We start from the raw sequence: 13,246 nt of genomic DNA, 5'->3' as shown, positions 1-13,246 counted from the left end.
ATACATTTGTACTGACTAGGGAAGCATGGATGTTTGTAGATGTTGACTCATTGTCAGGTGTGGGAAATTACAACATTACTATGATTTGAATTAAATTCCAGCAGCTAAATACATGTCCTCTGTTTTTTTGTTACGGAACTTCTGGTGACTTGCACATTCTTATTACATGTGTTACATTTCTTCACCCACATGACATATTCTGCCAAGTGGTTTACTCATTTTATTTTGGTATTATACTTTCAGCACTATTCTCCATTGTCTTTAAAGTCACTTATTTCCAGTATTGTATGTTTATTTTGGAGAAAGTTATTTTTCGTTGAGTTTCATGGTTTAAGTTAAGTTGATGCTTAGTTTTTCTTTTCATTTCTTTCTGTTTCCATTTTGCTTTTAACATCATATGTACATCCATCATTTCCCCTGACAGTGACATACCAAAGGATCTTTGTCCTCTGTACAGGCCGGGAGAATGGGAAGACCTGTCCTCTGAGAAAGATATCAATCCTTTCAGCAAATTCAAATCCCTTAGCAAGGAAAAGAGGCAGCAGAATGGGGATGCATCTGTTGCTCTGGGTGCCAAACAGATAAAGCCTTCAGATAAGGAAAAGTCTGCTGAGTTTGAAGTTCTTCAGTCATCGGAGAGTATGGGCTCAATCAAATCAAAGTCTCTGGAGTTTCCCAACAACATCACTGCCACTGAACATTTGGAAAAGTTTGATGTAGATTTGTGTAGCAAGGACCCTTCCAGGGAAAAAAGTGCTTCAGATACCAAAACCAAAGAAAAATCCGTTCTAGGAGAAGGAGAGGATGACTTCACTGAGCTGGAAAAGACATCATCTCGTATGGATAGAGGGTTGGACAGGAAAATCTCAGTAATGGAAGGCTTGCTGGCTGACCCCAGGGACTTGGGGAGAACTAAGCAGCAGGTAACCAAACCTACTACAGAAGTCCAGGAGCACTTGACAGTTGATTCCTTGGAAAAAAAGGACAGTGTTGAACCTAAAGCTGACTTAGACTTAGAGCTGTGTGAAAAGCAAGATGTTATTCCAGAAGTAAACAAATGTGTCAGTACCCCGACAGGTAAGGTGGAGACTGAGTTGGACACTAAGAAAGAGCTAGAGAAAGATAAACTTATTGAATTTTACCTCAATAAGGATGGAAATGGGTCTCAGTCATCTGAAGACTTACACAAAGTTGAAATCCAGAAAGGTGGAAACAATAAAGCAATTGGCATAGACCTTACACTTAGCTGTTCAAAGTCCCAAGCTAATGAAGTCCATACAGTTAAAAGTATGGAGATTGATTCCTGCTGTGTTGAAAGGAAAGCACCTTCATTAGAAATCAACTCAGCAGCAGAGGAAAAGGATCTGAAAGAGTCTGTGGACTCTTCATTAGTACCAGCTCTAGACAAGACCTGTCAAGAAACACAGTTAGACAATCAATCAGAAATCAGACTGTGGCTGCTGCAGAAAATTCAAGTGCCAATTGAAGGTAGGTCTCTGGTTATCCTTGTTTCCTCTGAGACTTGGACAGCGTGATGACGGTAACCTTTGAATTGACAGCCTTCTCTAAATTTCTTCTTTCTGTAATACCTGGTCTCTTTTTTACTCTTTGTGTATTTCAATTTTATATTACCTGCTATCTTCAAATTCTCTGAGCTTGTAGTTTGATAAGTAGCTTGTGTGCTCTTTCCACATTCAGTGATCACTCCTTATGTAATCTTTACTTCTGTTTGCTGGCTTTAAGAAGGATAGTGAAACATCATCCAGTTTCAGTACTGGCAGGGACACTTTGTGGCCTGGGAATTGTCACTCCGTATTGGTGACGGCTGCTGCCTCACTGAAGTCTGTCAGTTTTGTTTCTGATAGTATCCAAGGTAGTAGAGCAGTGCTGTGGAGTGGGGCACTGAAGTATTCTTGGCAGTAATTGCATGTGTCTGGTGTGTCTCATGTTATGGAAACCCTTAAAGAAGTGATAAATAGGAATACCTACTGATCACTTTTCTCCTGATTAGTCATTGCGTGATCAGAAATAATTCAGGCTGTTCCAGGACAGCACATAGCGGAATGAAATCTCTGTTCAGAGCATGTGCACACATACTACCATTTCTATGGCAGCCCAGTGCCTCTAAGCACTAGCTTGTCCTGGGGCATTGATGCTCCTCTCTGGGTAATTTAATGAACCAGTGGACATAGCCTTAATTCACATCAGGTGGTGGGGGATGATTAAAATGGAAGTCTTTATTTTATGAACAGTTGTTCTTAAAATTATTTTTTCCTTTTCATTGTAAGGGTTTATATCTTGCTCGTGGTATTTGGCTGTATGTGTACACCTAAAACAAAGAAGACAACTTCAGTGTGATTGAGGCTATAGTTTAATAAGCAGGTTTTTTTGTCATGCTAGCAATTTAAAGAGCTTAAACTGCTTTTAGGCTTGGCCCTGTCTTGTGCAGATAAAAGGTTCTTGTATGGCTGTGTGACCGACAGAGTTGGGAAACTGATTGGGCTTCTTGTGTGTGTGCATGCAGGATTATCCTTCAGCCTGGATGGGTTTTCTGGAGCCTAACATGTCCCCTTTATTTGTGTGCTTTGTGCTGCAGGCAGCACCAAGCCTGGTCATCTTACCTATTTCTTTACTGGGCTGTTCTGTACATAGCTGTACAGCTGAGGGGGATACAGGCTGTGACAAAATGGAAATACATGGCCTCAGTTTAGGATGAATGTGGTTTTACTAAACCGGTTGTGCTGTTGGAGTCAGGTGTAATTCTGTGTATGGTGCCTCTGAGTATTCCTTTGCACAAGATTATTGATCTTTGTCAGTGTTTTATCAGCTGCAGTATTTGTACTTTCCTGTAAGCAGACCGTTTCTCTTGTCTTGTTCAGATATGCTTCCTTCAAAAGAGGAGAAGAGCAAGACTCCTCCAATGTTTCTGTGCATTAAAGTAGGCAAGCCCATGAGAAAGTCCTTCGTGTCTCAGAGCACGACCATGTCTCAACAGTACAGTAAAAAGAAAAAGCAGCCAGAGTACTGGTTTGCTGTTCCTCGGGAAAGGTAAGCTGCACTCCTGTTAGCACAAAAATGTCTGCCTGTTACCTTTTAAATGTGTAGTGCTTTCTAGAGCTGAATCTTACATTACCTACATGGTCCAAGGTGTGGAGTGCAGCAGGGATGCTGAGGGTTGTCCTCATTTCATTGCATGCCAGTGGCATAAAGCAGTGTTTGTTGCTGGTCTAATATGGCTCTCAGTGGGAAGGAAAAAGGGCTGAGGTGCCACTTGAAGATGGAAAGAGGGATATATGCGCAGTTAATAGGTGGTAAAAGAACGGGGAGATGATTGGAGTTTCAGCTGTAATCTAGGAAGTGAGGAAATGCGAGCTGTGGCTGGAGAGGCATGGAATCCATTAAGGTGTCAGTGCTAAAAAAAGTAGGTATTTCACATGAGCAAAGGGCATCATGTGGGAAAAGAGAGACACTCCTAACTAAACAGGTGGGAAGATTGCTGTCTTTCATCCCATTAAAAATAGTCCCTTTGCAGTAAAATTGAGGAACATAAATGTTTTCCTGTAGGTGTGTATTAATGCATAAACAGTATTCTAGAAAAAACCAAACCAACAAACTAGAGATGTGGAGGTCTGTGATTTTCCACATAAATCACCCAGGAATTTTCACTGTCTGTGAAGAATCAAATATGTGATTCTTCTTTTGACAGAGGACAGCTAGAGCACTTCTCTGGTCTGTTGATGAACCAAAATCAGTGATTATAGTAAATTAGATGCCAGGAAGGAGGAATCTGAACTTGTGATCCACCTCATAGGTGTCTCTTTAAGATGTAGTCAACTTTTTAAAAATAATTTTTATTTAATAATTTTAATCTCAAATATGTAGCATGTTTGTTGTGCATATTTTTTGTGGTTTAAAAAAGAGTGTTTGATTGTCTGTAGTAGTGTGGAAGTTGCTGTCCTGGAACTCTTTCTGAAAGAGAGGGAGAGGTTTAATCCAGCTGGAATGTGGTCCTTGGGAGAGTAGCTGGATAGCTTTGGGTTTGCTTGCTATCTGTGGATCCCAGTCCTTGGCTCCTCAGGGATTGCAAAAGGGCAGGTTCAGAAAATTCTAGGTTGAAGTTTGAGTAAATACTTCAAGGAGTCAGAGCGATGCTGTAATACCACACAAGGTCACTGAGTGCTTTGGGGATAGTGCGGCTAACAGTGAATAAAGCTGCTGAGCTGACTGAGCTTGTCTCTAATTACTGCTCTGTGCAACCGGTAAATCCATTAAGCTTCTAACCACAGACTTGGAAAACAGCTTTTCTACTTGTCCTTTTATGAGCAGAAACTTTCTGAATGGTGAGCAGACCTAATCCATATATAAACTGAAGTTTTGACAACTGTTTTGTACTTCAGCTTTTATAATGAGAAAAAAGTAATTTCCGCCGTGCACTGCTACAGCAGCACCTGGCCATGCTGGCTGACAGACCAGATCTTTCATGTCAGGGCTGCTGTTTGGATCTGGATCAAAAGTAGTGGTGAATGTAAGTTTGGGTCTTTTTGGTGCTATTCATGCCTCTTTTAACATCCCAGAATTTCATGACAGATCAAGTAGAACTTGGAGCAGAAATTAAAAGCGAGACCCACTCCTTTGTATTAATGCAAGGCGTGTCTTTGCCTCTTGAACAAGACGGTGTTTTTTCCAAGCTCTTGGATGCTTTGCCAAAGCAAAACATAACACTTCCTACCTTCTGGGGATATTCTTGCATCAGTATTGTGCATGTAAGTGTTGCATCTTGAGAGTGCCATGAACAGTAGGTTGTTTGGGATAGTTTTGCCATGTATTTTAGACAAAATAGAAGATAATTTACTAAGTTTAAAATGCAATTTATATTCACGTGTGAAAATCTCAAAAATACCACTCTCATCTTGTTGGCCACAAAGCAGCATAAATAAAACACTTGCTCCAGTCCAGTCGCAGTAGCTTGTGCAGCGTCTTAATGCTTTGCAGTAATTTAAAACAAACAAACAAACAAAACCCAACAACACTGTCCAAATTTGGAGTGAGATTGTGAAAAAAAAATTGGTCTATATGTCTGTGTTCAGTGTAAGTTAAATCTTCCTGTGATTAGCTTTTAGTTACATTTTTTTCATGATCATAGTGTTTGCTGTTAAAACAGCTTCTGTCATCAGTTGTGAAATTAGCTCCAGTTTCATCCTGGTCCCATAGCCCACAGCTCCCACAGCAGAGCTGTTCTTCTGTGTGCAGGCTGCTGCTGCTTTCTGGGCCCAGTATTTTTACAGTTATTTTTTTGTTGGAAGTCTCTGGAAACTTTGTAAGTACAGAAAGAAGACTTTTAGGCTGATATTCTTTATAAAGGCACTAAATCATCTGTCTCATTTGACTTTTGTGCCTGCTGTGGGTGTTCTCTCTCCATGTGTGGCTTCCCAGGCGCTGCGTGCGTCCCGGCACACGCCGCTCCGTGACCAGCACGGCATGGCTGAGTTAATCAGTGACTGCAGCACTGCTTTGTGCTGCCTGCTTGGTCACAGCAGTGCTCACCTCAGCACACAGAGGGGGTGCTGGGCATCTGGGGTTGCCTTATAAACAGACTGCTCTGTCTAGGGCAGCTTCGTGTCAGGTTCAGCTGAGCAGAGAGGCACCCATGCTTTTGGACACAAATAGAGATTGAATATTTTGCTGTGAAGTTTTGCAATGGGTATAGCTTACAGTATTAGAGGGTAAGTCTGTGTGTACTCTTACTACATGGATTTATGTTTAAATGGTATGTAGGTTACCCACCCTAGTGGATTTTGAGTAGTAGTGGCTCAGTAATTAGGTCACACATTTCCTCAAGAACTTTTACAGGAAAATGCCTTGCACCGAGACAGAGATAGTAATGCAGAATTTCTTTCTTTGTAAATAATATAATTGACTAGTTCTCAATCAAGAAGTAAACCTCTTTAATTTTCCACAGTGTAAATTTTGCAAACAGGCTTGGTTTATGAATGTACAGTTTGCACTGAAGATGATGTAAAAGACACTGCACTGAGATCATACTGCTGAGAGACCATCTACTTCTTTTCAAGATTTAGAATCCTTTTGAATTAGACTTTTATACTCCTAGACTCCTGGTAATAAGATACCAAACTGTACAGAGGAAATTTATGAAAACATGTTTTTATGTATAGCTTAATGTCTTATAATGTGGGCTCGTAGTAGTCTCCATAAGCTCATAAAAGCATACGAGGGCTTACAATACCTCAGCCCTCAAGATTTGTGAAGAATTATCATTTAGAATCACATTTATAACAAAATCATAGGATCCTTCTGGATTAATGTCTTTCTCTGGGCCAGGAGCAGTGGTTGGGCTTAGAGCCTTTTGAATATTTTCTTTCTGGAGTTATTAACTTCAGGTTTCTATAGTTGTCTCTTTCCAAATTGTTTTATTGATGTCTCTTTTTCAGTGCGTGATACGCTCATAAGCATGTGATCACCAGAACACCTGTTGAGTTCTAGGATAAATTTTCTCAGAGCTGTCAAGTTGGCTGTAAGAAATTCCTCAGGAAGAAGATTTTTCAATTTAAAAATCTGCTCAAATATTTTCTATTTGGTAGCTTGGAAATACCACTGTAGCACAATGTTAGAATTTTATTAGCAGAACTTCCCTTTTCAGAACGACATCACCTCTGTAATCACCTATTTCTATTTTATGCTGCTGCTTCTTAAATCTGGACTGTCTAGATTTATTAATTAACTGTCCATTGCAGAGGAAAACTTACTTATGTACTACTTAAATAAACTGATCATATACAAGTCCATGGGGCCTGACAGGAAATGTTCTGAGTATATTGAGGAAGTTGGTTGATGTTACTACAAAGCTGCTTTCTGTCATGTTTTGAAAGGTGGTGTTCACCGGGAGTGTTCCTTAATAACTGCAAAGAAAAATGCTGCAACCATTGTCTGAAAAATCGAGAAGTATCTGTGGGAGCACAGGGCAGTCAGCTTCACCTAGTCCCTGGGAAGCAAGTCCTTATAGACACCATTTCCAAGCCCACAGAGGGGAAAGAAGTGATCAGGATCAGCTGTCATATATTTACCAAGGGCAGATTGCTTTTTTACTGACCACATAACTTTTCTGTTTGAGATTGCTAGCTCCTTGAGCAAGGAAAATGGAAGGGATTGTTGTTTCACCGTGACATTACTAAGGTTTTCAACACAATCTTCCATAGTATCCTTGTAACCAAAGTGGAAAGATATGACCTGGACAGGCAGGCTATAGGTGGTTGTAAAATTGACTGGACCATTGGGCTCAAAGGGTCTGGGTAGTTGGTCTGAGTGGCAGCGAGGTACAAGTGGTATTCTTGGGACTGACACTGCTGACATGGACACTGAGACAGAACACAGCTTTGTCATTTTGGGGAATGCACCAAATTTGGAGAGTGCTCATTATTGGAGGGTGGGGCTACTGTTCAGAGGGGCCTCAACACAATGTCAGATCAGGAATTTCAGAAAAGGCAAATGCAAAACTTGTGCACCTGGGATGGAGCAGTTCTTGCAGCAGTAGGTGGGGACAGGCGTCCTGGGGAGTGGCTCTGCTGAAAAGGAGTTGGGGAAGTTGAAAGCAAATTCATGTCAGTGGTGTGTCCTTGCAGTAATGAAGGCTTCACTTCTTGGTGACTCAAGTAAGGAAGTACAGCCAAACAACTTCGGTGGTCATTATTCCCCTCTTCCTTTTAGACACTTGGTTAAAAATTGAGGGGAGGGGACAAGAAAGAGAAAATGTAGGATGGCAGCAGACCCTTGTAGAATGGCACAGAGAACTTGTAGAATCTCTTTGAGAGATTTTCCAACTCAAGCGGACAAGAATGTGCAACCTCCTCTAAAGCTAGCTCTGCTGTAAGCCGGAACTGGATAGATGATTTCCAGAGGTGGCTTAAAACATAAATACATTTGGTGATTCTGAGATAGTATGCTGCTCTCCTTCATCCACCTGCATAAATGTGCTTTCCATAGCCAGACAGCAGAAACCACTACTTTTATTGTCCTCTCTTAGGGATTTGTAGGAATTAAGTAGTTAGCTTTCCAGAATGGTACTACTGTGCATAAAATACACAGTGCTGAAGTCAGTTGTCTCTTTCAGTTAAAGCTCAAATTAATTAGCAAAGAGCTAATCAGACTGCTTTTTCTGAAACCTCTGTAAGCAATGCTAATTTATTCCTTTCTCATTATTTCCATGATGAAGCAAAGTAAATCCTTTATTCTTTTTGTAGACTCATTTGAAAAAATACGGAATTATACTAGTGACCCTAACAAATGGTAACAGTGCTGAAAGGGTATTTTAAGATTATTATTATGTGCATACATATAAATCCAAGTAACTTAAACTATGGGGGGATATGTTTAAATTTCTGAAAGGTTTTTTCCATTTTCTATAGATCTAAGAGTTGCTGGACGTAACTTTCTGGCAAAAAGCTGGAAAAAGATCCAGTGTCATAAACACATCTTTCTGCCCTCTTTACTGTGGGTCTGATTTTTTGTTGGCAATTCAGCTTCTTGTATAGTGCAGCCACTGTTGTATTCCTGTTTGAAATTGCATGTGTTTTAAGTTAATACATAAATTCCTTCTTCAGAAATTGTTTTGTGATTTGTTATGGATGTTGTCAAGGAATATCTTTTTAAAGACAGTGGCTGAGAGCTGATTACATTTATGGAAGAGCATGTGCTGCTGGTACTATATCATTAGCAAAGCTGTCAGTAACAACTTATTTTCATAATGCTAAGAGAATGAAGGTTGTTTTGTGGTTAGCCTCTATAACTTTTAAAGGGCAGTTAAAACTGTAGTGTAGACTTCACTCGTGATCTCATTGCTTATTTCATGCTGGAGGTCAAACTAAATGGGTAAAGTGAATGTTTTGTAGAGTTAACTTTTGTGACTATGACCTAATATTAATTTGTGTGGGACTGGACAAGCTACATTGTTTTACCAGGATGCTTTGGCTTTGCATATAGCAAACGGAGGAGAAAAATATATTGTGGGGAATGAAAGCAGAGAAACCTTGAAGTGGTTCAGGCTGCCAGGTGGAGGGATCTGTTACCTTGTGTGGTCTGGGAGGGTGGAGGTGCACGGGTATCCTGTTTGTGTAATTGTCCCTGCTTTGGCATTGGGCTAAACCTCTGTGCTGTTGTGTCAGTGTTGGGTTCACAGACCACTGAACAATGGTTGTCTCCTCATCTTCTCTTCACAGGGTGGATCACTTGTACACATTTTTTGTTCAGTGGTCACCAGAAATATACGGGAAAGATGCCAAAGAGCAGGGTTTTGTTGTGGTAGAAAAGGAGGAGCTTGACATGATTGACAACTTCTTTAGTGAGCCCACTACTAAAAGCTGGGAGGTGAGTGCTTTCTGCCTTTTACATGAAGTGTGTGCCTATCTAGTGTGCATCTTCTGCTACGAATCTCAGCAGTTGTTCTTTTGAGGATTTTTATGGTGTTTCTTTATAACAGTTGCTGCTTCATATAGAAGACTCCTTAAGGCTTGTATCTGTCTCACAAATGTATTCATATTCCTTCAGTCTTCATTTCTTCTCTCCTTAGAAAGAGCAGGTGAACAACTGGGAGTTCTCTGGTGTGCAACCAGCAGAAGTTGTGTATTTTGACCATGTGATATTAGTCTTTTGCAAAGCTATACAGGCGTATGTGGTCAGCACAGCTAAATTCCTAATGTATTTATATACTACAGATAAAATCTTCAAAATGTATATATGCATGTAAACATCAACCCAAACTCCTGTGTGCTGGCTGAAATGGATTGTGTGGTGATATGACTGACCCTTGCTTCTCTGGTGCACACAGCAGTACTGTTTGAATATTGGGTGTAAGTGGGATAAGTTTATCATTGGACTTTGGCTTTTTCATGTGTGGTCTTCTGCAGTCTGTTTTAACTTGGCATGCCTGTGCTTGTTATCTCCTTCTATGCACAAAGCCTAGTTTCTAAAGGAAATAAGCTTGCACACATTTTTAAAAAACATATTTCTCAATGTTCAAACACTTTTCTGTTGCTAAGCATATGGAATAATAAAATAGATACATAAATTCAAAAGTGGGAAATATCTTGATGGTGATCTAAAGAGTTATCTGATTGTTTGTCTTAAACATAAGCTTGTTTTCTTTAAATTCTGTTACTCTCTTTTTTTTCCTTTTTTTCTTTTTTTTTTAAGCATTTTTGTCATCACAGTATGTTCTGTTGAATAAACGGAGCTTGGAAGTAGGACTTGTAATTTGAAATGTAGCAATCTCTATTCCCAAGGAGCTAATATTTTTACAGTTTGTAGCTTCTCTATGTTGGTGCTTTGTGAGCTGAAAGATAAAAAAAGCATTCCTTGCTTTGCTTAGAGCTGAGTGCAGTCATTCATTGCTTTAGATTTCACTATTCAGTTATTTGCATGCCATTTTCATAAAACCTCAATGAAGGAGAGTCAGTGATCTGAAGACAGATGTAGGAGAGATCTGGCCACACTGGGAGCTTGTCTCTCATTGTTTTATTTAGGTATTTATTGAAAGGAAGAAAAGCTGGAAACTGCTTTTAAAGGTGTGTCTCAAATATTTGTAATATAGTCCAGCTCCAGCAATTTAAAGTAGGTCTTCCAGGAAATCTCTATTGAATAAAGTCCAAATTTGGGCATGATGACTGTGAAAGTTTCACTCTCCCTTGCGGGGAAACAGAAACTCTAATTGTAGAGAAGCATATAAGCAATTTTATCACAGCATGCCATGGCCAGTAGCTGTCTGTCAGTCTTGTGGCTGAGAACTCTTGCCACTAGAGCAGGGGTAGAGTAGTGGGTACTGAAAATAAACTGCTAGATGATGAAACAGAGACAAATGCCTTTGAATATTCGAATTATCTACTGTGCCAGACCGGACCAGGAGGAACCTTTTGTGGAGGTATGTTGTTGAGTTGTTTCCCGTTGGAACAGCATGGACCTGAGGACAGAACTACTATCCTAGTAACAAGTGTGCTCTGTACTCAGGTGGGGTGCATGTCCACCTCAGGTAGCTTTCTTTCTCAGCCCTATAAAATCTTTGAGAGACTTTGTGGATCTGGTTTCTGTAGTGGTCGATTCTTTTCATCCATTTCTGCTTTTGTGTGGTCTGTAATTGCCTCTTTCTGCAGTTGTTGACTGAACTACATTCACATGTGCAGTTCAGAGACTGCATAAATGCATATGCAGAGAAGGGGTGGGGGGGTCTTGTCTGTCTCTGAAGCCAATTTGCAATTTACAACTGTGTTAATAGGTTTTCTCTGGTTGCCTCAGTGAGTTTGGTTGTATTTTGCTACAGATATCTCTTGGCTGATTTGCTGTTGGCTGATACTTTTCCCCCACTCCTGGAGGGGAGGCTTTTCCTAAAAGAAAGTCCTCAAAAGGGGAGTTATGTACTTTTGATTTAAGGTCTAAAAGGTGTAAATTAAAACAAATATATATACAGCGGTGGTCTGGGAGATGAGGAGGGAAAGCAAACAACTCAGAAGGTGCAAAAAGAACAATGATACAAGTAGAAAGATTCTTTTCTTTGAACAGTTTGTTGTGGGCGGTTTTTCGGTTTTTAATTACTGTAATTCTGTGGGGCAAACCTTTCCTAAAATGGACCAGATGAAAAATTTTCCAGCACAGGATTATCTGCAGTCTCAGAAAGAGAGGCTGGAGGGACAGGATGAAGATGGAGAGCTCTTGCAGTATCATGGGCAGGAATACCTGCTACTGCTCAGGTGTGCAGGGACACCTAGCAGTGTTTGTTCTTCAGGCTGGATTTTGCCTTGTCCTCCTGCCTTCCTCTCTTCCTGACCCTGCACTGGAGTTCCAAGTGCCCAAGTGCCCTGCTCAGCTCCAAGCCTCTGGGAGAGCACGGGCCTGACGTGAGTGCATACACCAGATGAGTAGCTCTCATTCCACTGGGCATGCCTGGTGTGAGTGAGGGTATTAGGGCTGTGTGAGCTCCTCACCAGCAAAACTTCTGTGCTTTGTTGTGTGGTTAAGTCCACACCTGGAGTCAGTCTAGCTCATTTCTTTCTCGCCTGAGGGGCAGGTGTGTGTAGGACTTCCAGGCATCTCTTCCCAAATGTCTCGACTGTCGACAGCTTCTGCAAGTTCCAGCAGTGATCGTGCAGGTGTGGAGGAATTTTGCAAAACTTGATCCGTGTGTAACATGAAAGCCATTTGGAAGCCTTATTGGCAGCGGGGTGCAGAGCAGAGCACAGTGAGCTCTGCAGCTGCATCCTGGGATTCCTGCTCCAAGATAAGGCCACTCTGGTGACACATTCATGGAAGGAAAAGACGGTTTAAGGTTTCCTGTTTGTTTTGTAGCCAGGCCCCATTGCTTCCCCTTTTCTTTCTCATCAGCTCCATTTCAGAGCTTTTGCTGTTGCTTCCTATGTGCCATGGTGACACTGAACCCCAGCTAAAGATTTTCTCCATTTGCTTAAGGGTACCTGTGCTTGATAAAATTATCCCATATGGGATAATTTCTCCAAACAATGTGACAGCTGAGGAGTAAGTTTTAAATGAATTGGCTTCAACAGAGGCTTGATGGTGTAAGAGCTGTGCTTTAGGCTGGACACTTGTTTTCTTGCCACAGATCATTACTGTAGAAGAAGCTAAACGACGAAAGAGCGTTTGCAGTTTCTATGAAGAAGAAGAAGATGATGATACTTTGCCTATCCTAAAGCATCACAGCGCTCTCCTGGAGAACATGCACATAGAGCAGGTACGACTGGAAAACCCTCAGGTTTCCTTCTTAGATGTGGCGCTGACCCTGTCGAGTGTGAGAAAGAGAACAGGCTGGGGCACTGCCCGTGTTGCTTGTGTAACCATTTCCCTCATTCCCTGCTCCCTGCCCAGCTTGCCCGGCGCTTGCCCGCGCGGGTGCAGGGCTACCCGTGGCGCCTGGCATACAGCACGCTGGAGCACGGGACCAGCCTGAAGACTCTGTACCGCAAATCGGCTTCTCTCGACAGTCCAGTTCTCCTTGTCATCAAGGACATGGACAACCAGGTAAGGAGCACTTGTTCGACAGGGGTTGAGCAGAAAAGGGCAGCATTTTGGAAAGTGATCATTATGAAATGCTAGTCATACTGTGATGTCATACCAAAACAAGACATGGGTGGATTCTTTTATATTTTCTACTGCCTGAACTAGAGTTACCACAGGAAAGTACTTCAGCACTACTTCCTTGGAAATACCTTTCTTGGGTATCTCAGTTCCGGAG

General features: G+C 41.3%; 1 protein-coding gene across 10 annotated transcripts in view; it reads left to right on the top strand.

Moving 5' to 3' along the window:
* NCOA7 (nuclear receptor coactivator 7) overlaps window positions 1-13,246 on the top strand; it is an 86,373-nt gene that overhangs the window by 68,811 nt on the left and 4,316 nt on the right. For 7 of the 10 annotated variants that reach the window (XM_040057956.2, XM_040057953.2, XM_040057952.2 and 4 more), the window contains 5 exons: window positions 425-1,488; window positions 2,880-3,048; window positions 9,231-9,378; window positions 12,617-12,745; window positions 12,880-13,032. In XM_040057956.2, the coding sequence (XP_039913890.1) occupies window positions 425-1,488; window positions 2,880-3,048; window positions 9,231-9,378; window positions 12,617-12,745; window positions 12,880-13,032 (1,663 nt within the window). Of the gene's footprint in view, window positions 1-424; window positions 1,489-2,879; window positions 3,049-9,230; window positions 9,379-10,788; window positions 10,928-12,616; window positions 12,746-12,879; window positions 13,033-13,246 lie in introns of those variants that run through there. The other 3 variants (XM_040057959.2, XM_040057964.2, XM_058419646.1) reach the window with 3 other exon arrangements.

The sequence above is a fragment of the Hirundo rustica genome, chromosome 3 (assembly GCF_015227805.2).
Source record: "Hirundo rustica isolate bHirRus1 chromosome 3, bHirRus1.pri.v3, whole genome shotgun sequence".
NCBI classification, from domain to species: Eukaryota; Metazoa; Chordata; class Aves; order Passeriformes; family Hirundinidae; genus Hirundo; species Hirundo rustica.
The sequence above is the reverse complement of the archived record's forward strand: the minus strand, read 5'-3'. Positions and strand labels throughout refer to the sequence as shown.